Source organism: Equus asinus, chromosome X (assembly GCF_041296235.1).
Source record: "Equus asinus isolate D_3611 breed Donkey chromosome X, EquAss-T2T_v2, whole genome shotgun sequence".
In the NCBI taxonomy this organism is placed as follows: domain Eukaryota; kingdom Metazoa; phylum Chordata; class Mammalia; order Perissodactyla; family Equidae; genus Equus; species Equus asinus.
Window position 1 is genome coordinate 111,423,363 of NC_091820.1, and position 25,205 is coordinate 111,448,567.

At 44.3% G+C, this 25,205-nt stretch overlaps 1 protein-coding gene across 9 annotated transcripts in view; it reads right to left on the minus strand.

Annotated features, from left to right (window-relative positions):
• The window catches only part of TMEM255A (transmembrane protein 255A), a 105,309-nt gene that overhangs the window by 27,840 nt on the left and 52,264 nt on the right, over positions 1 to 25,205 (minus strand). For 5 of the 9 annotated variants that reach the window (XM_070502385.1, XM_070502384.1, XM_070502386.1 and 2 more), the window contains exons 3-6: positions 18,572 to 18,681; positions 9,980 to 10,122; positions 1,862 to 1,902; positions 1,627 to 1,689 (exon numbers count right to left, since the gene is read on the minus strand). In XM_070502385.1, the coding sequence (XP_070358486.1) occupies positions 1,627 to 1,689; positions 1,862 to 1,902; positions 9,980 to 10,122; positions 18,572 to 18,681 (357 nt within the window). Of the gene's footprint in view, positions 1 to 1,626; positions 1,690 to 1,861; positions 1,903 to 9,979; positions 10,123 to 16,676; positions 16,939 to 18,571; positions 18,682 to 25,205 lie in introns of those variants that run through there. The other 4 variants (XM_014831354.3, XM_014831355.3, XM_070502388.1 and 1 more) reach the window with 4 other exon arrangements.

Sequence of the window (25,205 nt, forward strand, 5' to 3'; positions counted from 1 at the left end):
AGAAAGAGAACACGCAACTTACTAAGACTGAAATGTCAAAGACATTTTACAAGGATTGAAGTCTCTGAAACTGATCAACTCTGTGTGTTATATATGAAAAATCTGGAGTAAGAAAAATGTTTGCTTGAGCCAGACTGCCCTATTTTCTGATCATGTCAGATAACAGAAATTTTCCTAATAATTTGTCTTCCATTACAAGGGTGACACTACAACCCAGTGCGGGGGCAGGTGTTTCAAGGGGTTTCCAGGGCAGGGTTAGGTGCTGCCTGAGCCCACCATCTGCCTGTGTTGACCCTCAGAAATAGATGGGATCAGTGTTTTTCTTCCTTGAGGTGTTTGGGGGACACAAGGAGGAAATAGCATGGCATTGAGTTGCTCTCCAGGGAGGAGGAGGAAATCAAAAGTCAAGGCCACCCTAAGGTTCTCTCATCTTAACAGGTTAGGAGGAAATATCTCCTTTGGGAGTTGTTCAGAAACCTCTCTCTATAAACCTCACTTCACAGCACTACAGAGAATTGGTAAATAATGGATGAACGATGTCATGAAATTGGCATTATTAGCTATGCTATGCTCAGCTCTACAATTAAAACTCCCCTGTTATTTTGAATAATTTAAGCCCAAAGTGCAAACACAACTGCAGGGGGGACTCCAGGTGAAACAGAAGAAGAGAACTATTAGAACTCCCTTGAGGGTGATTCCCCACATTGCTGGGGGAGAACATATGGTTAGAGTTCCCTGTCACTGGAGCTATTACGTTATCTGATTAAACTTTCTGTTAAATAGACCCAGTTATCCAAGTCTCAATGCCACAGAGACTTGTACGTGGGGAGCCTAATCAGTCCACCATCTGACCACTCACCAGGTGTCTTGATTTACTAGCCTATAAAACTGCAATATGCTTGCAATTCGGTCTGTACCTTCTTCTCTCGCCCTCCAGGAAGGCTTCTCAGGCTGAACCATGAAAATACAGCAGTTTGCCCTTGTGGTCCTCCTTTAGGACACAGAAATTTCTAGGTTTTACCTCCTGTTATATGCTCATCCTTTCTTTCAACCTTACAACATGCTTAGCTTTGAACTACGGGTAATGGAAATACTTTAGGTTGGCTTCATAATTTTATTTTGTCTTCTGTGTGCCCCCGGTATATTTGTTCTCTTAGTCAACATCCCCTAGACTGTAATCTCCTAAAAGGCAGGAACCCTCTGAGAAAACTTCCCCCAAAGATTATGCATCAGAGAGGAAGTTGTGAGGGTCACCAATAATCCAGGGCTGCAGCAACAGAAATCACAGAAGCAAAGGCATTCTAGGCGAGGACAATAGCCTGACTGGATGGGCTGGAGTATTCCTTTGGGAGTAAGGAGGAAAGCAAAGGGCAAGATCCAGAATATTCTATTCCTGTACCTTAAGGAGAGTAGCTATGCCACTGAGGGAGCATCAGGCAAGATGAGAACAAGTCCCATTCCATAGGGTCACTTTAAAACAAGTTCCCTAGAGGCTTAGGAGAAAAGGCAAAGTAGCAGTTTCTTTTGTGGCCCAATTTGGGCAACCTTAAGAAATATATTACTTATTCATATAAATGTCAAGCTTTTTCAGACAAAGAACTTGATTCTACAGCAATGAAAACTTACCATCTGCCGTTTGTTCTCAACAAGATTTGATCCGATGATTCCAAGGAATGATCCAAAGCCGAGCTGCAAAGCAACGTGGCATACATAGCATGTGGGAAGACGGTCAGCCTGACCACACAATCATTCCAGCTCCTGGATGTGATTCAGGATCACGGAGAATAACTGGGGTATAGACGCTAAAGCCACATGCAGTTGTTACTTACACAAAGATAGTACGTGCAATAAAAGTATTTACCCCGCCGTTTGCCGATTCTTCCTTGTAGATATGAATCACACCTAAAAAGAAACTCATGTGCTCAAAAACTAAAAGTAAAGGTCAACCATAGCTTTTCAGAGCCTGCTTATTTCAATTTCAATATCCATTACCTAGCATGTGACTGGTGAGTCAGTAAGAGACATATAATGGTGCAAAGCTCGCATTATATTCGGATCTTTATCATTTTTTTGAAAAGAGACCTTCCGCTCTGATGCATGGATTTCAAAATAAAGGTTTGAAATAGCAAATTTTGACACATCTGGCACATTAATCAAACCCAGGAAGTACTTTAGAAATCAGCAAGCACCTTAACCTAGGCTTAAAAAAAAAACCCAAAACCTTCTTTTTGAAAGCCTATATTTGTGGTTGACCCACTGTAATTTATGTTAGCACTTATGCACCTCTTCTTCCATCTCTGCTTCATTTACGGACAGAAAGCATTCATTAAAGGGTGAACAGAAATGGCAGTGTAAAACCCTGAACAACAATTTCCCTGTCTAAGTGGCTGGGATGATGGTTCAGTGCAGCAGACCCCACTTTCCTTTTGGTTTTGCCATTAGTGGACTGAGTCTGCCAGTCTCAACTGAAAACGATCACTAACCGATGGCTGTTGATGGGGATGAATAATGGAAGGAGTAAAAAGCAGTGAGAATGGACCAATAAATCTTAACACAAGTTCAGCGATGTAGTTACATTTCTCTTTAACCTCACTAATGGTCTGGGTTTCCATCTGCAGCCTCACCTTTGTTCACAGGGGCATCTATTTCAGTCTGAGGCCCCCAAGCCTTACACCTAGGCTTAAAAATGTAATGGACTCAAGTGCTGGGCTAAAGCTTGGCGGGGGGGCAGTGTAGGGGGACTGGGTGGTTGTCTCCGAAACCAGAGAAGGAAAGGAAGGAAGGAATGTAAATTTCTAAGGACTCATTCTGCAGAGCCACTCAGCCAGCAACCCTTCTTGGGAAATAGAAGCTAAAGTACATAAGGGCATATCCATGCCATCCAAGACGCTACGGAGAACATCCTCACTCAACAGTTAAACTATACCTGTCTCCCACTCAGTCTTATTTTAAGTGTAATTAAAATGTGTTGTCATAAAGTATACTGATTAAAACCTCATTATCAGACTAGTCTGGCTTCTAACCCCAGCTCTTCCACTTATGTTTGTGCAACCTTGAACAAACTGATTGACTTCTCTCTACCTCAGTTTCCTTATCTGGAAAGTGGGAACTACAGTATAATGGCTATCTTATAGGGTTTTTGTAAGGATTAACTAGGATGATACATTCAAAGAAATTTGCACAGTTCCTGGCACACAATAAGTACTCAATAAATGTTAGTTTTTGTTCTGGTGATTATTATTACAATTTTTAAAGACATTTAACTTGCGAGCAGCTCTAATCTGATTTAAGCTGGAAAATCCTATCATTATCTGCTCTATTTTATAAGAGAGTTTTGTGTTTTATCTTATCTCCCTCTCCAAAATATTCCACAGCTTTTATTTTTTAGGAAGAATTCCACGAATAGTCTGTGCTTATGGCACTCTGGGCCACTTGTGGAGATTGAGAGAAAGTCAGAGGCAGCTCCTTACATGGCAAATAAGTCCTTTTACTCAGCAGTTTATCAGTTTCCACAGAAATTCACTGAATGTCTCCTGAACCCCAACAGCAGTCTCTGCCCTTAGATGGGAAGCAAAGACACTCACTATTCCTGACACTCTTAAACGACACTCTCTGACGTCAGTGACTGGAAGAGGTGGGCTGAAGCCTCGTGGAATTGACTGGAAAGACAAGGCACTCCGGGACCAAAAATCCCAGGACAGCAAGTTACTTCATCCAGTTTCCTCCTCTTTCCCTCCATTCCATTCTACTCCATTCCAATTCATTCAGTTTTCTAACATTCACTAAGTACATCTGTCAGATAAATAAGAAGACATGGCCCCTGCCCTCCAGGAGCTCACAGTCCAGTTAGGAAGAGAGAGACTGTGGGTTAAGGACCACAGGTGAAGTATAAATAGTGCTGTAGGAGCAGAGAATAATTCATTTTGCATTATATTCCAGGCTCTGCTACTTATAAACTGTGTGACCTTGGGATAGTCCCTTAACCACTCTGTGCTTCGGTTTCCTCATCTATAAAATGGGAATCCTAATGGTACCTACCACACAGGGCTGCTGTGAAGAGTAAATGAGATAAAGTATGTAGTGTGATTTGCATAACGTAGGCTACTGAATACATGGTAGCTCTAAGATTTCACAGAGGAGGAGACATTTTAACACGGGTTCAAAGGATAAGTAGAGTTTACCGGGTGAGGAACTAATATCTATTGAGTCATGGCTGGAAGAATTCACTCACCCGGATGACAGGTTGATGCACTCACCACTGTTGCTAAAACTACCTTACATTTGAAAAGCATTTTAACTTAAAGAAGCACTTGCCTGCCTTCCATCTTGGTCACAGTAATGCTATGGAGTTTGGCGGAGCTTACATCCTTCCCATTTGATAGATAGGAAAATGGAGGCCTAGAGAATTGTATGGACTTGTCCCCTCTTACAGCAAGTTAATGGCAGGGCCAGGGCTAGTTCTCAGGTCCCCTAACAGCTGGTGTTCCTTCAGTCACACTTTGCTGCTTTTGTGGCCAGTGTTAGTAGAATAGTGGTCTTCATCACTGCCCCCCACGGAAGAAGTTCTCTGCAGGGATGGAGTGAAAAGACCTATTTGAGGAAAAGCTAAGGGGTGGAAAATAAAGAAGGAAAAACCAACAGAATTTCCTGAAAATGGGCAGCTGCTTCTAATCAACTGTTTGCTCTCCTGAAGCCTCAGAAAGGTAAGCTCTGTGGTCATCCCTCGAGAACTACATGGAATCATGGGATGTTCAGACCTTTGGACCTCCATCTTGATTCCCCATTACCTGAATAAATAACCAGTTTGCTTTGTTTTGGCTGCCCTCCATGTGTAGAAGAAAAAGACAAATCATTAGAAATTGAAGTCAGATTCAAGGGCTCTTTTTGGACTGGGCCCTGTAACCTATGCTTATGCCCATCCACTGCCATGGACACCCAGTGCTGAGGCTCAGAGGGATTAGTCATTCAATAAATATTAATTGGACATCTGCTCTGTGGCAGGCACTGTGCTAGATCTGTGATTTGGTGGCCAGAAGGTGGAGTGGGGTATGATATCAAGACCAATGAAACTCAGCCTCAAGGAGCTATAATTAGGTAAACTGGTCCACAATTCCTTTCCATAATCCTGAAATCCACAAAGCTCTTAAAACCAAAAGGTTTTTTTGGTAACTAACTTGGTGGCAAAACCTGACCTTGAACTGATGTGAGGTTATTTTATAATCTTTATCTACTTAGTGTAAAAATTCACACTTTATCATAGAAAGATGAAGGTGCTTGATTATGGGATGTTTCTCAAGACCCCACTGGGATGTTAGATAATACATGATATATGCACTGTATTATCTTTCTAAAATAAAAAATGTCTAAATTCTCAAACACATCTGGCCCAAGGGTTCACATAAGGGATTTGAACCTGTATAAACAAAGCTAAATGAGAATATACCCCCGCAGATGCCACAAAGCGTATGTGAATATTCTCCAGGAACCATGAGTAGGAGGAATCTACGGTAGGGAGTTCAAAGATGGTAGACACCACCGTGGACCCCAGTAGATGAGAAATGTCCCAGTTGTGTCTTTAAGTTGGGATAGGACAGAGCATTTGGATAAACAGAGAGAGCGTACAGGGAGGACATTCCAGGCCAGGGGGAACAAGGAGAGTGACAGCATCAAGGTAGAAAAGCCCACGTTATGTTCAGGGGACTATAAACTGACAATTTTGGCAAAAGAGAGGTAATGGGAGACCAGGCTGAGGGCATCTTTGGAGAGCTTTGAATGACAACGCCAAGGAGGCAGCAGAGAGCCAATGAAGGTTAGAACCTTACAGAATTATAAGTCTCATCTAACAAGTCAAGATTCAGGTCTCATCTTTGAAATGCATGCACTAAGTAAGGTAAGAACTTTGTTTTAGAGTGATCCTATATTTTAGAAACACTTTCAACAAGAGATGAACAGAATTTCTGCCTAATTCATAGTAAACCACAAAATCACACTATCCAAGGCTATTTATACTTCCTGAGCATTCAAGTTAGTCCAAACTTTGACATATTTATCAAAAGAGTCTTTATGTGTGAAGCTGAAGCCATACTGGCCTAGAGAAGGTTTCTGGACTATTGATCGTTTTGAATGATCCCTCTTGTCCCTGTCTCCTACTATCCCACGGTAACTCTGATATAATTTTCCATTAACTGACCTCCCCAGGAAACAGGGCAGAAAGTCCTGGTTTCTTTCCTGAAAAAAAAACCCAGGGTGGTATTAGTTCTAACAGTACAACAGCTGGGGAGAAGGTGCTAGAATGAAAGGCTTTCCACACTGATCAGGTGGCCAACCCCATCTTGTGGGTTGCTTAGGAAACACATTTAGAGGTCTCATTCTCCTGGATCTAAGGTTAGAGAGGTACACAGAAGGAGCAGGCCCTCTCCCCTGCCTTTTTCAGCTTTATACAACAACCGAGGCTCTTGTTCTTTTAGGCCTCCAGAGCAGAAAGCTCATCAGAACGCTTCTGGAACGGACTACGTCTTGAATATTCGAGGACAGTGAAAATCCTAAGCCAGTTTGTCTTTCTTTGTCGGTTTTAATTTTTGAAAAATTTTACACTTCAGCCTGTACAGATGAGCACACCTTTAAAGATGTATGTGTGCATGTGTGTCTTAGGATGATGATCCCACATCCTAGCTCAGGCAGAGGAGCTAACACCGTCATAATGCATCTCACTGTACAGGGCATCTCATTTGGCAAAATAAAGATGACTCAGAAAAGTTTCATATGACTTAGAGTTATGCAGATACAATTATATTTTAAAATGCCTAAGATCTCAATATTTAAATAAATTGTACCGTGTCTTCTTTTAATCCAATAACCACTCCCTAATTTGTTTTGAAAATTTAACTTCTCATGTATTGTTAACACATTTAACCAGAGTCCAAAAATAGCAGAGTCCCAAATAACTTGAAATTTTTTTACAGTTCTATACAATGGTAATTTATATTTAAAGCGACCAATTTGACGGTCCGGAATCATAAAATGCCACATTATGCTCATTCTGGTTTTATTGCTAAGCATACTTTAATTATTGTGTTTTAGTTCTCTAGATGGTTGCTGGTCCACCTGAATTAGATTCCCCTGGGGTGCTTATTAAAACGCAAATTCAGCATGTATTACTTTTTCAATCAAAGGTTAGCTCATAAAAAGAAAGTTCAGGTTCCTGGGTCCCACCCAGACCTACTGAATCAGAATCTCTGGGGGTAGGGAGCGGAAGTCTGCAATTTCTACAGGTTCACCAGGTTATTCATATGCACACCAAGGTGGGGAAATCATGGGCTTAGAGTTTATATAGTAACTCTCTAATAGCCAAACTATTCAATTAGTGGAAGTACCCCATTCATGGATAAATCTGGATCCTCAGGTGTTTACTATTTCAGAGGTATGAGTTGTTATTGTATTTGTTACAACATGATCTGACCTATAAACTCAAATGGATTTTTCTGCTTTTCAATCTGCAATCTTCCCCTTTCATTTTCTATAATTAAAACCCGTTTTAAAGAAACAATCTACAGGAACTATACGAGCAAATTTTTAAAGGTTAAACCATGGGGCTCACTCTCAGGATGGCTCTCCTATTAGCATTTCCATTTTAGCTTTTAGTGAAATATACACACACACACACACAGACTCACGCCCCCACTGCTTCAACTTCCAGTGCTAGCTGAACATCAGGTACTCGAATAACAACAATCATGCACCCTCTTTCTTTTGTTAATGTATTCCAACCTAGCCACCCACAGTCAGATATTCTACAGAGAAGGTTTGGAGCCACGGTTCATGAACAGGAGTTCCTACTCTTAAATGATATAGAGCGTACCTTTCCCTCACCCATGGAGAGCCTGAATCTTGAGCATTTGCTCATCAGTCAAAAATATTTCACTAAATGCAGCTACCTGAAGCACACAAAGTCACACAGACCCTATAAATTGCTTTTCCAAGCCACCAAAATGCAATCTTACCCCCACCTTTCCTCCCTTCTGCTTGAATTTAAAAATAAAACTCAATTCTGCTGACGACTGGTTTTCTTGCCTCACCACAGGAAGTGGACTGGGTGAGTTCTCACATCACATGTTTAAACAGAGGGCACCAAACGGTGTGTGTGGGACACCTGCCCTCGGCTGGGGCCCTAAGCTGCCGGCCCAAGAGCTGCAGAGGAGCTTCCCCAGGCAGCCTTCAGCTCGTGGGGGGCCAGCCCACATCACACATGGCCCAGCAAGCTAGGGCTATTGAGGAGGCTTACTGTGGAATCGGTGACCTAGGCAACAGGCAGCAGGCTTGGTCATTCACAGCACGGGCTTGCCAAAGGCATCCATCTTTAACCCCTTCCCCTCCTTTTCCTTCTCTCTCCAACCCCCACTTCTCCAAAAAAAAAAAGAAAAGAAAACAAGAAACAAAACAATAACAAATACATCTGACCTCTTCGCTATCCTAAAATATATTAAAAAATGAACCATCCTAAACTTCCTTCCTGCTTTCCAGCAATTATAATTGGGAAGTCATTTAATTGATACTAAAATTATGATTCAACTTCTAGAGTTAGGTTTTTGGGTTCAACAGTAGTGTGTGTAGATTTAAATGAGGTTTTTGTTTTTCTTTTCTTTTCTTTTTCCCCAACTTTACTGAGGTATAACTGACAAATAAAAATTGTATATATTTAAGGTTATATTTAACGTGATGATTTGATATAAAATGAGGTTTTGTATGCAAAGAGTTCAGCAGTTTCCAAAATGGATTGCATGCACCCTCGGGGTAGGTAAAACAATCTACTGAAGTCTGGAAAGAAACTATTCAAACTCTTGTTTCCTATATATTGTTTATCTAAAATAATAAGAAAGAAAGAAAGTGTTACAAATATTCAATAAATAGACCACTCCTGGCGCCATCCCCTCAGTGTGAATGTCAGATGAGAAGTTGAGCTATCCTGTGGGAGAAGGGCAAGTTCCAAGCAGTAAAGGGTTGAAGGTGGAGCATTTTACCTGTGCCCAGATTGTCTTATCTAGTTGTAACTAAACTAGTCCCGACAAAATGGTCAGGTGGTTTGGAAAGACTCCTGTTGAGAAAGCACGAATTTGAAGATGACCCCAATAATGTAAGCACAAGTGAGCAACAAGAAAATGGTAGAGTTGATAATTCTAACTCTCAGGATGAGCTTTTTGTCAGTCACATTGTGAGATCGACATTAAGAAACAATGATGCCAATAATGATCTAATTATATCCGATAAGAAGTCAGCCAAAAATATTCAAAATTACCTAGTAGGTATTTGAAATAAGGATTTATAGCCACTATCTTTAATGACAGACTTCACACGAAGTGCTTATTATTCTTTGAAATTTTAGTTAGTATTAGTATGAAGATATTCAAAATTATTATTTATTTCATTTTTATATAATTTTTGAATTTCCATTTTTGTATGTTTTATGAACATGTATATAATTTATAAATGAATAAATATACATATTTTAGGAGTACATATTCCACATAATTTTCTTGAAAGGAGTGAAGGGTCATTTTGGAGATCAGCGCTGTTGGTCACAGAGTGTCAAGCTGCAAGGGTCCTCAGATTTCAGGTAAGATCAGGTGACCTCTATTATATATAGGAAAGCAGATGCCCAGAGAGGAAAGGACCTTAGCCTAAGGTTAACAGTGCTGGTTAGTAACATCCTCCTAGAGACCAGAAAACCAAGGTCCTCAAGAACGAGCTGACTTGCTCAGGATTGCCCTGCTAGTCAGGGACGGAGCTGGGATTCTTCTGATTCCTAGTCCAGTGTTTTTCTTAACGGGCCCAGAGTTGCCTCTCTATATAAACATAGAGATATATAAAGGAGGAAAACCGAGCAAACACTAGAAACTCAAACAGAATTGAAAGCCATCAGAGTAGAACCCGAGTGTCTGTAGCCAGCAAGCTCCTGAGACCTACCTATGCCTTTCATACTTACAATAACTCCCGGGTAATAACCTCCAACGGTCACATTCTGGGTCCTGGTGGTGGCAGCAAGGCCCACCGTGAGAATTAACACGGACACAATAAGCAAAGTCACGGTGACATAGATGGAGTTTCGTTTCCTCCGATTGAAGGCTCCTGAAAGCACACAGAGAAACTGAAATTGCTCATTTTGGCTGGAGAAGGGATGGACTTAAAGCAAAAATCACTTGGAAGGTCCTCCTTTCCTACTCCAACTGGTAATTGGGGTTATCTCTGGGGAGCGGAATTACGGGGAACGGAAGGAGCTTTAGTTTTTGCAGTGATCAGGTGCCAAGTTTACAATTACATATCCATACATATACATATCCAGTTTGAAAACAAAGAACAGAAGAACTCTTACCAGTTACAGAAAAACAAAACAAACCAAATTTTTGTGCTTTCGGCATTCTATAAAAGATGTGTCATACCCACTTAGTGGAGTGGTTTTTTAGGCCAAATTATAAGGTGTATGATAAATGGGAAGTATACATGTGGAGGTATTAAATGAAAATATTTTAAAGCCAATATGAAACTGAGAAGGGCTTTTATAAGCTGGAGATATGAAATTTCATTTTCAGTGTAAATATCAGAACCAAGCCAGGTACTGGGATTTTTTTTCCATTTATTTCTGACATTTGCCACCTCATGTATAAACTTTAAAATGGTGTGTTGGCAAGATTTGTCACATAACAAATGTGTGTAATAAAGTAAGTGTTTGGAGGCTATTAGTCCACAAAGATATGTATCGGGGCAGGTAGACGGGAGGATTATAACTCATATACATTTAGGCTTACATGAGGGTGACATAAATATAAATAATGAGAAGCTTGTTGTCCTACTCAGTGCTTATCAGACATGATAGTGCAAACCAATTTTTTTTTTCCGGAAACAGGCTTAAGTCAGATAGAAAAATGGTATCTAGACTCGCTTTTCAACTTCATTTTTTATAAAGGATTCAAGCACCACTCCACACTCCGCGTGTATTTCTCTGGCATGGGGAGGGCCCTCAACAGGAAATACCAGGGATGAGTACCACCTAGGAGTTCTCTAAAAATAAGCAAATAAGGGAATGCTAAGAGAGTCCAGTTCTCCAGAGGGAGGATGAAGCAGTCGGGAGCCTTATGATGGGATCGCCCACCCAGGTGGCTTGACTGTCATTTATGAGCCTAAAGAGGCCACTTGGGTCTGTTCATAGGACCCCGTCATTCTGGGAGGCCTCACTGCAGCCTCAGGAAGCAGCTGCCGATTGAAGCCGCCCAGACCGCACCACTGGGAGGGAGGGGAGAGGGGATGAAGGAAGAGGGAGAGAGGCAAGAAAACCAGCGAGACCCAGGAGGCCTGGTATTGGTGAGAGGGAGGGGCTGTGGCTGGCCCTGCCGCCCCCAGCAGATATCCCCTCTTCTATGGAAGAAATGCGTCAGGAGTGCCACCCTGGGTTAGCCCCACCATCCATCTTGTCTTCCCCAGTGCGGTCCCTGCTGAAGGCTCCAAGGGAGGTGGGAGGGGCTGGCGGTCTCCCCTGACGTCAGCCTCGAAAGTGAGGGATGTGACTTATCAGGGTCATTTCTAACACGATACTATTCTAAGGCTATTTTACATTGAAATGTAGAAGTGGCTTGAGCGTTTATAGGCAGCCACGTACTAAAGCGCCATATCGCTCCCTGGGAGGGGAAGTAAGGAGGGTTGGGAAATGAGACTCCTCCTGTGGGGCCTGACTCCAGCCTCCCTGGGAAAAACATAAAGGACCACTCGAGACACCTGTGACATCAGGGCCCTTTGTGTGAGAGGGCTATTTGGGATGCAGATTGCGAGCTGACTGGTGGTAAACAGGAGGAGCAGAGCCTGGGAGATGCAGACTGGGGTGGGGTAGGGGAACAGGATTTATTTCTCCAATTCACCTAAAAGTTAGTTATCCTTTCTCTTGATTTCCAGGGGCCCTAAGTCCACTTGATGTTAGATAGTTCTCAGTGAATCCGCACGTTCCACAGAGGGGTTCTTAACATAAACTTACCAACATCTCCTCCTGTTTCTGTCTGCCTTTCTCTTTTGTCACTCACACCACCTCCAGCCCTTCCCTGCCCCAAACTGGCAAAAGAGAGGGAGGGAACATCTGGAGACACTAAGGGTATCTTTGTGACACATGAAAGCGTCTCAATGCCTCACACGGAAAACATGTAACCTTAGAGACTCAATTAGGGGAGAGTGTGTGTGCACAGTCTTTCTAATTGTTTCTGTGTCTCTTGCCTGCTCCTTCCCCCGCCAACTGGCTTTTGATCCTATTCACAGCTCTTGGGTCTCCTTTGTAAATAATCACTCTAACTCTTAAAAGCACAGGAGCCAGGTCAGAAAAGTGACTCAGCAAACCACATGGTGTCATTTGGAAATCTATTTTTTTTTCCTGCTTTAGAACCTGAATTGAAAATCCAGTCAGTTGAGAAACCCAGGCAAAGATCCCATAGCTCTACAGGGGCCTTGCCTCCAGAAAGGGTTTGCTTTGGATAAAATTCCTAAGAAAACTGTCCCACCAGTGGGTTGAATATCTATCTCTGTCACCTCACGCCCTCCTCCAAGCCATCCTTTATTTTACACTCTAAGGACCATAATTGTATAAAATGAAATTATTTCTAGTTGCACGTGGGAAGTTGGCCATTTTAAGGAACCTCCGGTGAATCCTTTTGAAAAGTGAAGAACCACCCCTCCATTTATCTTTACTGTCAATTTGACTTAAAATTCACATCTATTTAGAGCAAGACGCACCTGTTCTCTGAAGGCGTGGCCAAGGCTCCTAAAAGGCAGCTCATGTGTCTGCTTAGGACATTTTCCTGGTGGTTTTATTTTAGAAGGGAGAAGTAGAGCCCTGTTCTTATTAGAGTACAACTTAGGGACTGCCTTAGATGTTCCCTAAACACAGGAACATCTTATTCTGATTTTGTTTCGTAAATCAACATATCAAAAAACCTCGGCCATTATGAGGTAGTTAAATCAAGCAGCAGGTAGTTGAAAACAGTGCCTATCACGGTGTTTGATATCTAGTGAGCGGCCAATACTTGTTGAATAAACAAGAGGCAACATCTCAGAATTGCTTCCCTTCTAATAAAAAAGGCTGTGGGGGGAATTGAGTGAACACATATGGGCTACGCTGATAGAATTGATTTTTTAAAATAGGGTTCACCTGAGGGCTCCCCAGACCTGAAAGCCTTCTGGCCAACTAGCGTCACAATCTCAGTTTTTCTCACTAGCCTGGCTACTTGGCACCCGTGTATTTCTGTTTAAGCAACAACCACCCCTGCAACCAACAGCAGTGGGAGAGTCTGAAATCTCGTCATTGGCATTGCCTGCCCCCTCCGCCCCCAGCAGCCTCCCTGCAGAACTACTGCAGCCCTCCCTCTCTGCAGTGCCCCACCTCCACTCCGGATTCATGACGTCCAGGATGCTCAGCTCTAGAAGCACCCATTATTTGCTGTCTCCACCCTTCCAAATAGAGCCAGGTTCTCCCTCCTCCAGGTTCACCCCCTGGTCAGAGCTCCTACCTGCACTGCGGTCTTTGAATCTGAGTCTCTCCCTTCCTTTGAAACATGCTCAAAACTCACCTCTTCCAAGAAGTTTTTCTTGATCAAGTTCACTCTACTCTAATCACTCCTTATTTCATGTCTCAGTTCCTATATACCTTATCGAATAAGTATGTTAATTGTAACTGCTACAATTGCGATTTTAATTGTGGGTCTGGTCCACAATCCATATGATGTCCGCCAGTTCCAGGATTATGTATTTGACAGGAACTCAGATGTGGGTTGCCAGAAGGCAGGAGGATTGTCTCTGCTCACCTCTGTTTTACCCTGTACATGTTGTTGACTACCCCCCTGATATAGGGTGTGTACTCTCTATCCGAGTCAGCAAGGACGGGGGCGCAGGATCCTGTCCTGTACACTACCTTGTTGATGACTGGCTAAGTCTCCAGGCTGATCTTTTGAACCGATTGGGATTTGCTTACCTGAGTTAGCTTTGCCACACAGGGAGGGTCTCAGGAAGTCCCAGCCTTGTGCATCCGTCGAAACAGGTAGCTGCCCACACAAGAGCCTCAAAGCTCTACCAATCTCCCAAAAATTCCTTAAAGGTGCTGAAATCCCCCACTTTTGGCAATTTTTGGACCGGAGACATCCGAGGCCACCGGTGAATTACAAATATGTTAGTTGGGAGGGAACGAGTGCCCTGTTGTAGTAGAGGTCCCTTAGCGCCTGGGGGCGGTGTTGCCAAAAGAGAGAAGGGGGTTGCTGGGAGGGGGATGAAGGGGCGCTGGCGTCAAATTACCATCTTCAAGCTGCCAAGCAAGTCCCTGCTCCGCTCCAAGCCTTGGACTAAGCTCTCATCCCCAGGCAGCCAGGAAGCAAGCCTAGAGTGCAGGCACCCTGGTGCAGTGTGTCTACGTGTTTCAAATTTTATTGTTTTGGCTGCGGTTGTGCCTTGCCTATAGAGGGAATCCCCTCAGAAATGCTGACCTTGGTGGCTGAAACACTAACCCCTCGACCCTCCCCCCCCCAACACTTCTCCCCCGATGCAAGGGAAAGTGGCGTTTCCAGAGCTGAGTTAAGAAAGAGTAGTTCCTACGTAGCCTAGACGCTGATTCAGGCCTGGGCTGTGCGGGACCAGAGCCAGGGAACTCCAGGGAGACTCCCCTGTCCAAACTGTGGAAACTCACGGTTATCACTCCATTTAGGAATTTGCTGGTGTTCTAGGTCTGCGGACTTTACAAAAGGCGATGCTTGGAGCAGGCTCGCGCATCTATATGGGATCTATGATTCTTTTCCCTCAGCGTCGAGTCTGGGCTGGGCAAAACCCGCTCAGCTTCTTGTTGCGCAGAACTTTCGGGAAACTCAAGATTGGCTGAGGGCCCCTGAGAGCCCAAGAAAGAACTTTCTTCATCGTGTTCCCCAACCTACAGAGCTGTATGCAAGTAGCAACACTTTAAGCCCTGGGCCACTAACCTGCCCACTCCCCCACAGGCAGACGGCCCAGCGCGGGAGGCCGGGTTTGCAGGTGGTTGTGGCCCGCTGCGGGAATGGGCGCTGCGCAACCCTCGCACTCTTCCACCCAGCCCTTCATCGGGCACAGCCTGGCGTCGGGGGAGCCAGGGCTGCGTTGGCGCCACAGCTGGCCAAGGTGAGGAGTGCATTGTGTGTGTGTGTGCGCGCGCGCGCGCGTGTGTTACGGAGAGAAAGCTGGCAGGAGGGAGGGGGATCTGGTACTGTCGGGTTCTGGATTCAGACCCGAGTCCTTGGCCTCATTTGTACCACGTTGCAAATAACTATGCCCTTAAAAAAGAGCTAATCTTATACCGAACATGCAAAACCATTGAAAATACGGATCTTTCTACCATCTAGGAGGTAACACTTTCTGGGACCCCTCTGGTGAACGAATTCTGTTGCGACTCAGTCGTTTGTAGGCAGTAGGGAGCTGCCATAGGGGGTCCAACCCTCTCCCAGGCCCCTCCCCTCCAGATGTTCCGGCAAATTCATCGGAGAAGACCTGAGCAGACTGGATGGCAGGAATTAGGGACGGAGGGATTTTGCAGAATGTAAAGTATGTTGGAAAGAGAGACTTCAATTTCGTTAAAGTGTAACCGAAGCGAATTTTGAGATTAGGTGGGATCATGGTTTGACAATCCCCTCCCGCTCTCCTGGGCTCCAAATGAATTTCTCCGCCCAGTGAAATCACAGGGCTTGGGAAGGTGCCTAACAGCTGAAGGGGACTGGGTTTGGTTTTTGTTTGTAACTACCAAAAAGCAGCTTCAAGGGGCAGCCAAGTTGGTGCCTGGAGGTAGCTGTCCCCCAGTTTTGATGAAGAAAGGTATTGAACCAAATCAGGCTAGTGGGTGCCCCCCTCCCCCTCCATTCTACCCAGAGAGGAAAAGCTTGACTTCAGAAGATGCGCGGGCTCGCGCTCGCTCTTTCCTTCTCGCGTTCTCACTCGAACCACCCCCACCCCCCACCCCGCCCCGCCTTTTTCACACACGCACATTCCGTGCATTTGGAGCAGAATAGGAATCAAATTCAAGGAATGTTGATCCTGCCGCTGCAGACGCAGGGCTGGCTGTCTTGAGCGATTCCTCAGGAATTCCCCTCCGCCAGTCCGCCCATCCCCCAGGGTTGCGTAAACCCCCCCATCAGCGAGGTGCAAGTCAGCCGCGCCCCCCCCCCCCCCGCAGCTCTGAATTTCAAGGCAGCTTCGATAGAGTTGGGAGGGGGCAAGGACCCTGCTTCTTCTAATTATCGTTAGTCGTGAGATCTTAGAAGTGATGGGGACTTTGCAAAGAGGTAGCGTCGAATGGAAAGCGAAGGCGCAGGTTGCAGGCAAGTGTTTTGATCCCCAAACAGCTGGGATTTACCACCGGCTTCAAGTCTGTTGATACACGCACACAAACACGCACACACCCGCACTCCGGGGCAGGGATACTCCGACGCAAGCCTGGCGCTCAGATCTCCGCGCGTCGCCCCCGCCCCCTCTGGGCCGCTCCCCTGGGGCTCTGGTCCACGACCCAGACGCTGAGGCGCGTGGACCCCCCTAGCCCCACTTCCAGCTCCCTGGCTCTCGGGGCGGCCAGGACACTCACAGTCCAGAGGGCAGCGCACTCACCCCCTGCCGCGGCCGCCCCTAGGCAGGACAGCTAGACTTACCCATGGAATCGGGCAGGGACATGTCGCTGGACCGCTGCTGAGTCAGGGACTGATGCATGGTGAAAGCTGCCCTGTTGCCCCGGCCCCGAAGCTGCTTCACGCGCCCCCAGCTTAGGGCGCCCCGCAGAGCATCCTACTCCGCGGCTGCGCTCCCGGTCCCTCCGAGAGCTGAGAAAGACTGCCTCTGGTTGCGAGCTGCAGCCCAAGTGCTGCCTCCCCCTCCCTTACCCTTTTCTCCCTCCCTCCTCTCCTGCCTCCCTCTGCTCTAGGAGGCAGCAGCATTGGCGGTCGGAGCAGCGGCGTGCGCTTGCGCAAGACCACCCCCCCTCCCTGTCGGCCCCCCCGCCCCATCCTAGTTATCCACCTCCCAGCCTCCCAAGCCAGACAGGGAGCCGTTTTAGCCCCTTGGGGCCAGGGCTGCGCAGAGAAAGAGGGGGAAGCTACAGCCTGGGGCCAACGGGCCTTCTCTGTAGTTTGGAGAGAGGGTCTTGAGCAAGCATCCTGTTCTAGCATTTATAATTGGGGAGGGGGCAGAGTCAGAGGTTCAGAGCTGAGGAACACACACACACACACACACACACACACACACACACACACACAGTTGTGCAGGTTTGGTCTTAGTGCTTTCAGAATGACATAATGGAGCTGGAGATGATCCAGAGAAGGGCCACTCTATAATCAAGGGGATGGGAGAGGGGGGAGGGGCAGCCATATAAAGATAGATTAAGCAAATGCAGACTCTTTAGTCTAGAAAGATGAAGGCTGGGAAGGGATGTGACCAGAGTGTATAAAATTATGCAGAGATGGAGAGAGGGAACACAGCCTTACTCACCAGATCTGAGAATTCTAGAACCAACAGCCCCCTAAGAGCTAGGGGGCTCTGAAGGAGATTCAGCTACAGCAAATATGATTCTGCATCAGCACCCCAGTTTGTGCATTTGTTCCAGGTGCTTTCATGTCAAAGGATCTCATTTTCTCATCATAGCAGCCATGCAAAGCCGGAAGAGGACATATCAATAATCCCATTTTACAGATGAAAAAACTGAGTCTTAGAAAAGGGATGAGGGGCCTGCCTGGTGGTTTAGTGGTTAAGTTGCATGCTCCACTTCGGCAGCCCAAGATTCCCTGGTTTGGATCCTGGGTGCAGACCTACACACTGCTCATAAGCCATGCTGTGGCAGCGTCCCACATAGAAGAACTAGAAGGACTTACAACTAGGGTATACAACTATGTACTGGGGCTTTGGGGAGAAAAAAAGAGGAAGATTGGCAACAGATGTTAGCTCAGGGCCAATCTTCCTCACTAAAACAAAACAAAACAAAAGAAGCTATCATTGGAGAAAGAAAGAAAGAAAGAAAAGGGATGAGAATTTCCTGTAGTCACTGAGCTAGTAAGTGGCAGAGGTGGGATTTGAACCTAGATCTGTTGGACCCCCAGGTCAATGCTCTTCCCACTATCGCAGCTGAAAAGAATATTATTCTATATAGCATACTGAAAACCTAAGGAATTCATTAGACCCAAGAAGTGCAACAGGATGAAAACACAAGTAGCTTTGGAAAGAGTGAAAAAGTCATGGTGAAAGATCCACTGTAGATTGCTAAGGGAAACTGGGAATGAAGTGGGAATGTCCCTGATCTTGGAGGACAGCCAAGTCCTTCCCCAACCCCTCCTTCTGGACCCCATTAGGATATTGGGCTGCAATTACTATGTTGTTGGCGCAAAGGGTGGTTCTGATGTCCTCAAAACAGCAGCAGAACAGGATGAGGCCTCCTTGGAGTGCCCCAAGACACTTGCCTGGTGGCCAAAGGAGGTGGAAGGTGAGCAAGGTATTAACAGTGGGCTCCAGCTCCCTCTGGAAACTCAGCCCTCGGGGCCTGGCATCCCAGGGACTTTACCTGTTTGACGGCATCCATTCTGTCCCAGTGAGAGCTCCCAGCTTCTGCTTGCCAGGTCTCCTTCCAACCACTTCCGCCTGCTGATTGCTGCAGCCCTCTCTCCATGTCCCCTTGCCAAAACAAAACAAAAGGAAAGCCAAAATCAAGTATAAAACTCTCCTGAGAGGCGATGGGATGAAGAAGAGTACTTAGTTCTTTCCAGCTCTGGCTTGCTAATCTACTGTGAGGCTTCGTTTCCTTATCCAGAAAGTGGAGCCAAGGGCCCTTGCCCTTTCCCATCTTCCAAGGGAAGAAAAGATGCTTCCTGAAGGTTAAAAAGGTAGCCCTTTGTAAAGAACTTGGGCACCCCTGGGGCCAGGCTGAATGCTGTGTCAGGTATTATTAGCAGCCCTACAAGATAGATGTAGTTTAGAACTCTGTGATATATGTCCTAGATAGAGACAAGATGACCATTATTGTAGAGGTGTGCGTCTTAAGCATGCTTGGCTTATGTGTCAGAGTCTCCCTAAGCCCCGCAAAGGCAGAGAGAAATCCCGTATTTATAGGTGTACCATGTTTGTTTTCAGTTCTGTTTGCTTATCTCTTCCTCCCGCGACTCTAAATGTCTTATATATTTAATGTGAAGGACTCCAGCAACCAGCACTGATTTCTCAGGAGTACTTCATAATTAACTGATTTTGTTTCTGTGAAAGTAGCCTTGAAGAAAAGAGGTTTTTATACAGGCTGGAAAAGACTGTTTTACACCTTCTGTAGAGATTTTGGCTCCCTGACAGCCACCATACAGCTAGAGATCCCCAAAGAAGCCAGATAGGAACTTGTTACTGTGCTGGTTTCGATGGACAGAATGAGGCCTTTTCGCTTTAGAGAGAAACACATTACCCATCAATTGACACAGAGGGCATATGTAATTTGACCTTTATAATCAAAGCCATAAATGAGTGAGGTGCCCTTAATGGAGACGAGCTTTGCTTTATGCAACATCCATATTCTTGAATCCTGCGCGCAAACTAAATGCTGTTTTAAAAAGTATGAGAAGAGCTGGCTATTTAAAAGAACTGTGTACTGTATATTTCCTTCATACTGTCTCTGGGGGTATCTTATGGGACTTGGAACACAGCAGGCTCTCAGTCAAGTTAAAAATGACTTCGAGACCAGTAGCAGTGACAATAGCAGCTGCTGCAGCAGCTCAGAGAGTAGTAGCAGTCTTCTCTGCAGAGATGGTGTGCTTGTCTGGACAGAGGATCTGGGACAAGCAGAGGGCCTAGAATGGGGACAAGGGAAAAAAAAAGCCCACGTTTTAACCAAGCCGGACACGAAGACCCCCTTTCCTCCAAAAGAAAGTTTATTTTAACTCAGAATGAGCTGGACGATTAAAAAGCAAGAGGCGATTTTTCATGGGCTCCATTCTGGTTTTCTTCATGTCAAAACACACGTGGATTTTATACATTAATAGGCTCATAGTAAAATTTACCAATAGGCAGCCCACCTGGATGAAGGCAGAGGTCTTTCATGCCAGTGAGGGCTACTATAAAACTGCCTGGTTAGCTTCTGATAAAGAAGAAATTATTAAGATGGCTGAAAATAAATCCTTTTCATTGCAAGCTTAATCGATATACAATGTTGCCCTAGGTTGCAAACTGTTTTATAGCATGAGGACACATTTGCCGATGGGGCTGCAGCCTGCTTCTCTCTGTCTTCTTCAGACCAATGGTGACCATGCTTCCCAGAAGCCTTTGGACCACTAGAGAAATGCCACATGGCACTCTGTCTCTACACGGTCAGCCTGAGAATGGCCACAGCACTCGATCATCTCCTTATTTTGATGATCAGTTTGACTAGTTAAACCACCATAGCACCTTCCTGATTCCAAATTTGGGAATGTGGGCTAAAGGGATCATGTCTACACGGATACCTACATGTACATGCGTTCATGCATATTTGAAATGGTAGCCACACAAGTATTCGCAAATGCACACACACGCATACTATATATACATCCCAACCATTCTGTCTCCACCCTGGTTATCATCACCCACCTCTCAGCTCCTAGACTTGAGTTGACCAAGGGTAGAAAGGAAGCTTCAGAATAATGGAGAACCTCAATGAGTCCAAACATCTCTATTGAGGTTGGAGTTGTGCCCACCAGACTACCTTAGGTCAATGCCTGGTACCCAGTGCCTATACCACGAACAGCAGAATCTTCACTGAGAGAACCATAGTTGATGGTGTTATTTTGCCCATGAAGCTTGATTGGTTCCCATGGTCAGCCAGTCATTTTCTTTGGGTACTGGGAAAATCGCCACAGCACCACGGAACAAAACTGGTTCTTGTCTTTACCTTATTGTTGTTTTCTTCCTATTCTGTGACCTGCTTTAGTTACCAAATACTATATCATAAGTGTTTTCCAATACCAATAAGAAATTTTTGATAATATGATTTTAAATGGATGGAACATCATTTATTTACCATTCCTCGTTATCAGATATTTTAAAAGTTTTTAACTTTTCAACATTATAAATAACACAGTGAACTAAACCTTTGCATTTTTATTACCATAGGATACAATATTATAGTGGAATTGTTGGTTCAAAAATTCCAAATATATTTTCTCTAATTAAAACATTTTAGGCCAGCCTCTGGTGGCCTAGTGGTTAAGCTCAGCATGCTCTGCTTTGGCAGCCCAGGTTCAGTTCCCAGGCGCAGACCTGTACCACTCATCTGGCAGTCGCCATGCTGTGGCAGCAGCTCACATACAAAAAAGAGGAAGATTGGCAACAGATGTTAGCTCAGGGTGAATCTTCCTCAGCAAAACAAACAAACAAAAACCATTTTATCAATGCATATATTAAAGTACACAAGTCTTAAGTGTACATATTGATGATTTTTTTTACATATACATATACTGTTGTAACCACCACCCAGATCAAGATGTTGAACCTTTCCAACATCCCAGATGGCTCCCTTGAGCCCCCTTCCCAGCCAGTAACCCTCCTAAAGGTAACCACTATTCTGATTTTTATCATCGAGGCAGATATTTTTAAAACTTTTAATACATATTGCCAAATTGTCCTCCAAAATATTTTCAGCAAAGTACATTCCCACCATCAGCATGTGAAAGTGCCTGCGTCCTCACAGCCTCTTGGCTTTACTTTGCAAAGGAGATGTTTTAGTGCTTAAGACACACCTGTGGGGCTGGCCCAGTGGCACAGCGGTTAAGTTCACACGTTCCACTCCTCGGCGGCCTGGGGTTCATGGGTTCGGATCCCGGATGCGGACGTGGCACCCCTTGGGAAAAGCCATGCTGTGGTAGGTGTCCCACGTATAAAGCAGAGGAAAATGGGCATGGATATTAGCTCAGGGCTCGTCTTCCTCAGCAAAAAGAGGAGGATTGGAAGTAGTTAGCTCAGGGCTAATCTTCCTCAAAAAAAAAAAAAAAGACACACCTGGTTACAGTCACTGACAAGAAGGGCCAGTCAAGAAGCCAGATTGGAGTTCAGCTGGATGCTAGACATCCAGTGGGAGCCACAGATAAGAGCCAGAGGCTAAGGGCAGGCCCAGCAGGCAGGCAGGCAACACCGTGTCACAGTCCACAACTGCCTTAGGACCTCCAACTGCTCCGTGGTTTTCATTGTTGTATTCATTATTGTTCTCTGTGCACATACCCAAAGTCTTCTTTTTATTTAGCTTTCACGATTTCTATAAAGATCACTTAGTTATGCCTGGTACATAGTAGGCATTTAAATTACTTGTTGAATACGTGAAACTTTTTATCTATTGCTTTTTTTCTGCTTCCTGAGATAAAACATGACACTGTAAAAATTCCCCAAACTGCAGAGGTGCATGATGCAGCAGATTACCTTCTCCCCCACAAGGCTGCTCCCCAGAGATAACATCAGTTTACAGATTGGAATGCATTTTCCAGATTTTTTTCTCCATGCATACTTTTACTTTTGTTTGTTTATTTGTTTTCACAGTTAGATGCTCCTTTTAAAAAGTAAACTTTTTCAATAATAAAATAATATATTTTTGTTAAGCATTGTAAGTTGCATTTAATAGCTTTCAAATATACTACATCAAAGTCCATCTTCAATCAATCAAACCCAACAGTAGTTCATTCTTGCACAATGAAACTCCCTTCAACTTATATTATGAGACCTACTTAGCTCCGACGGGCAGGGAGTGGAAATTACGTTTTGTTTCTGATCACTAATGTGTGATGAAGAGCATCAGGAGAATTATATGAAAATGAATATAAGGAAATGATTCTGATTTCAAAGTACATTGGAAACATTAACAAAACACCAAAATGATCCAGGTACACATACTTCTAATAAATTCTTTTTTCTTTTTTTGAGGAAGATTAGCCCTGAGCTAACATCTGCCACCAATCCACCTCTTTTTGCTGAGGAAGACTGGCCCTGAGCTAACATCCATGCCCACCTTCCTCTACTTTATATGTGGGACACCTGCCACAGCATGGCTTGATAAGCAGTGCATAGATTCGCCTCCGGGAGCCAAGCTCCAATCACCGAAGCAGAGTGCGCAAACTAACTGCTACGCCATTGGGCCAACTCTACAAGTAAATTCTTGATAGGAAAGTTTTGGAAAACAAACAATCTGTTTCTCACTACAGAAAGGAGGTAGTTTCTTTTTAAGATCAAAGTCTTTTTTTTCCACAGAATTTCACATTTTCCTAATTTGAAGGCATAAAGCAGCAACAAAGAACAATAATGCATGCCGCAATGAATATAGTAGGGAAATCTTGATATTCGAAAAGGCTAGATAACGCTTTTTTGAACTTTAGAATAAACGTAATAGAGGTTAATAATCACAAGATGTTAAGGGTAGAGCAAGGTCAGTCAATGAGTAAACATAATTAACATATTTTATACAGTAAACTATTTACTGAAGGAAAAAATCCATACAGAAAAATTCATCATATGTATGACTTTTTAATCAGGAGACAAGAGGCAGGAGATGAGGGTGGGTGGCCTTAATTCCACAGGAACGTGTTGGGGGATCATTTGGTGGGTCTCAAAGTTTGCATGCCCTGGTTTACCTGCCAGAGATGGTGGTTGGTGAGGATGATCGAATAGGATACAGTTAAGCTGTAACTTCCCTGTTTCCTTTCTCTAATTAATTACAGAGCTTGGTACATCCTTTTCCTTTATCCCCATCAAAAAACATTCATTAAACACCTAATTAGATGTGGCATTGTCACAGGCGGGGGTGTGTCTGTCCAGCTGCTTGGTTCTGGTTTGGACTGGAGAGGATTTCTGTGTTCAGTAGTTTCTGGGAATCAATAGATTTGCTCCCAGTTCAAACTGCTCCATAGAGCCTTTAAAAATGTTTACACTCTATGACCCAGTAATTCCACTTCTGGGAATCTGTACTAAGGAAAGAGAAATCCAGACTAAGATTTATGTGGAAGGATGTATATGGCAATGTTATTTATAATAAGGAGAAAAATTGGAAAAAACCTGAAATGCCCAGAATTAGAGGAATGATTGACTAGATGATACCACAGCCGTATGATGCACATATTATACAGCTATTACACTCGTGTTTTCAAGTATTAAGAACATAGAAATATCCATAATAATGAGTGAAAAAGTAGGCTAAGAACTGCTTGCATAGTTTGATCCCAATTTTGTTTAAAATTGCATATATATGCAGGGGAAAATGACTAGAAGGAAAGTCATAAAAATATTCACTGTAGTTATCTCTGGGAGGTGGAATTACAGATGACTACCTTCTTTATCTTTTCTGTATCTTTCAAATATATTCAATGAGCATGTGTTAGTATTAAAATTAGCAAAAAAAAAAAAACCCCATACCCTCCAAATTCTATTTTATAAGCAAATTAAATAAACAGGTGAATGTTTTGTAAATTGCACTCTGTCCTGTCTGCAGTGTGTGTTTGGGGCCGCTCAGGACCCTCCTACTTTGGTTCTCTATCTCTCTGTCTCTGTCTCTGTCTCTCTCACACACATACACACGCGCGCACACACACACACACACACACACACACACACACACACACACGGCTCTGCTTTTAGTCTTCCTTGTCTGAGCACAAGTTTCAGGCAATGCGTCTCCTCTCTCAAGGGAATTTCTACTTCTCTTTCATTGTGTGATTAAAGCTTGTTGGTGCCGGCAGGTGGGCAAGTACTTTTTCTGGTCCTGCTCTTTCTATGCCTCAGAAGTTACACCGGTAGGGGGCTGTCTACTCTGTGGATTGCCTGAAAGGAACAGCTTTCTGGGAAACTGACCTGTCTGGGAAGACAAAAGGAACTCTGCCTGCAGTGGGGTGGGGGGAAATTAAGGGATAGACAGAACAGAAGGATAAAATAGAGGGATCGACTTTGTTTATTAGAGAGGGTTCCTTTGGTAAGGTTGTATTTTAGTGTCTTAACTGTTTAAAAGAAACATAGCATTGCAGTTCAATTGGACCTGTAAGAAGTTCTATTGAAGGTGAAATGCACCTGACTCCATGCCTGCCTCTCAGCTCTGCCCAGGAACCCAGAATCCTGCTATAATGAGGAAGGGGCTGTTCAATAAAAGCTGCCTTCCTTTAACAAATAGCCAACAAGTACAAAAGTGAAACATGCACCTAAATTTCAAATAATACGGC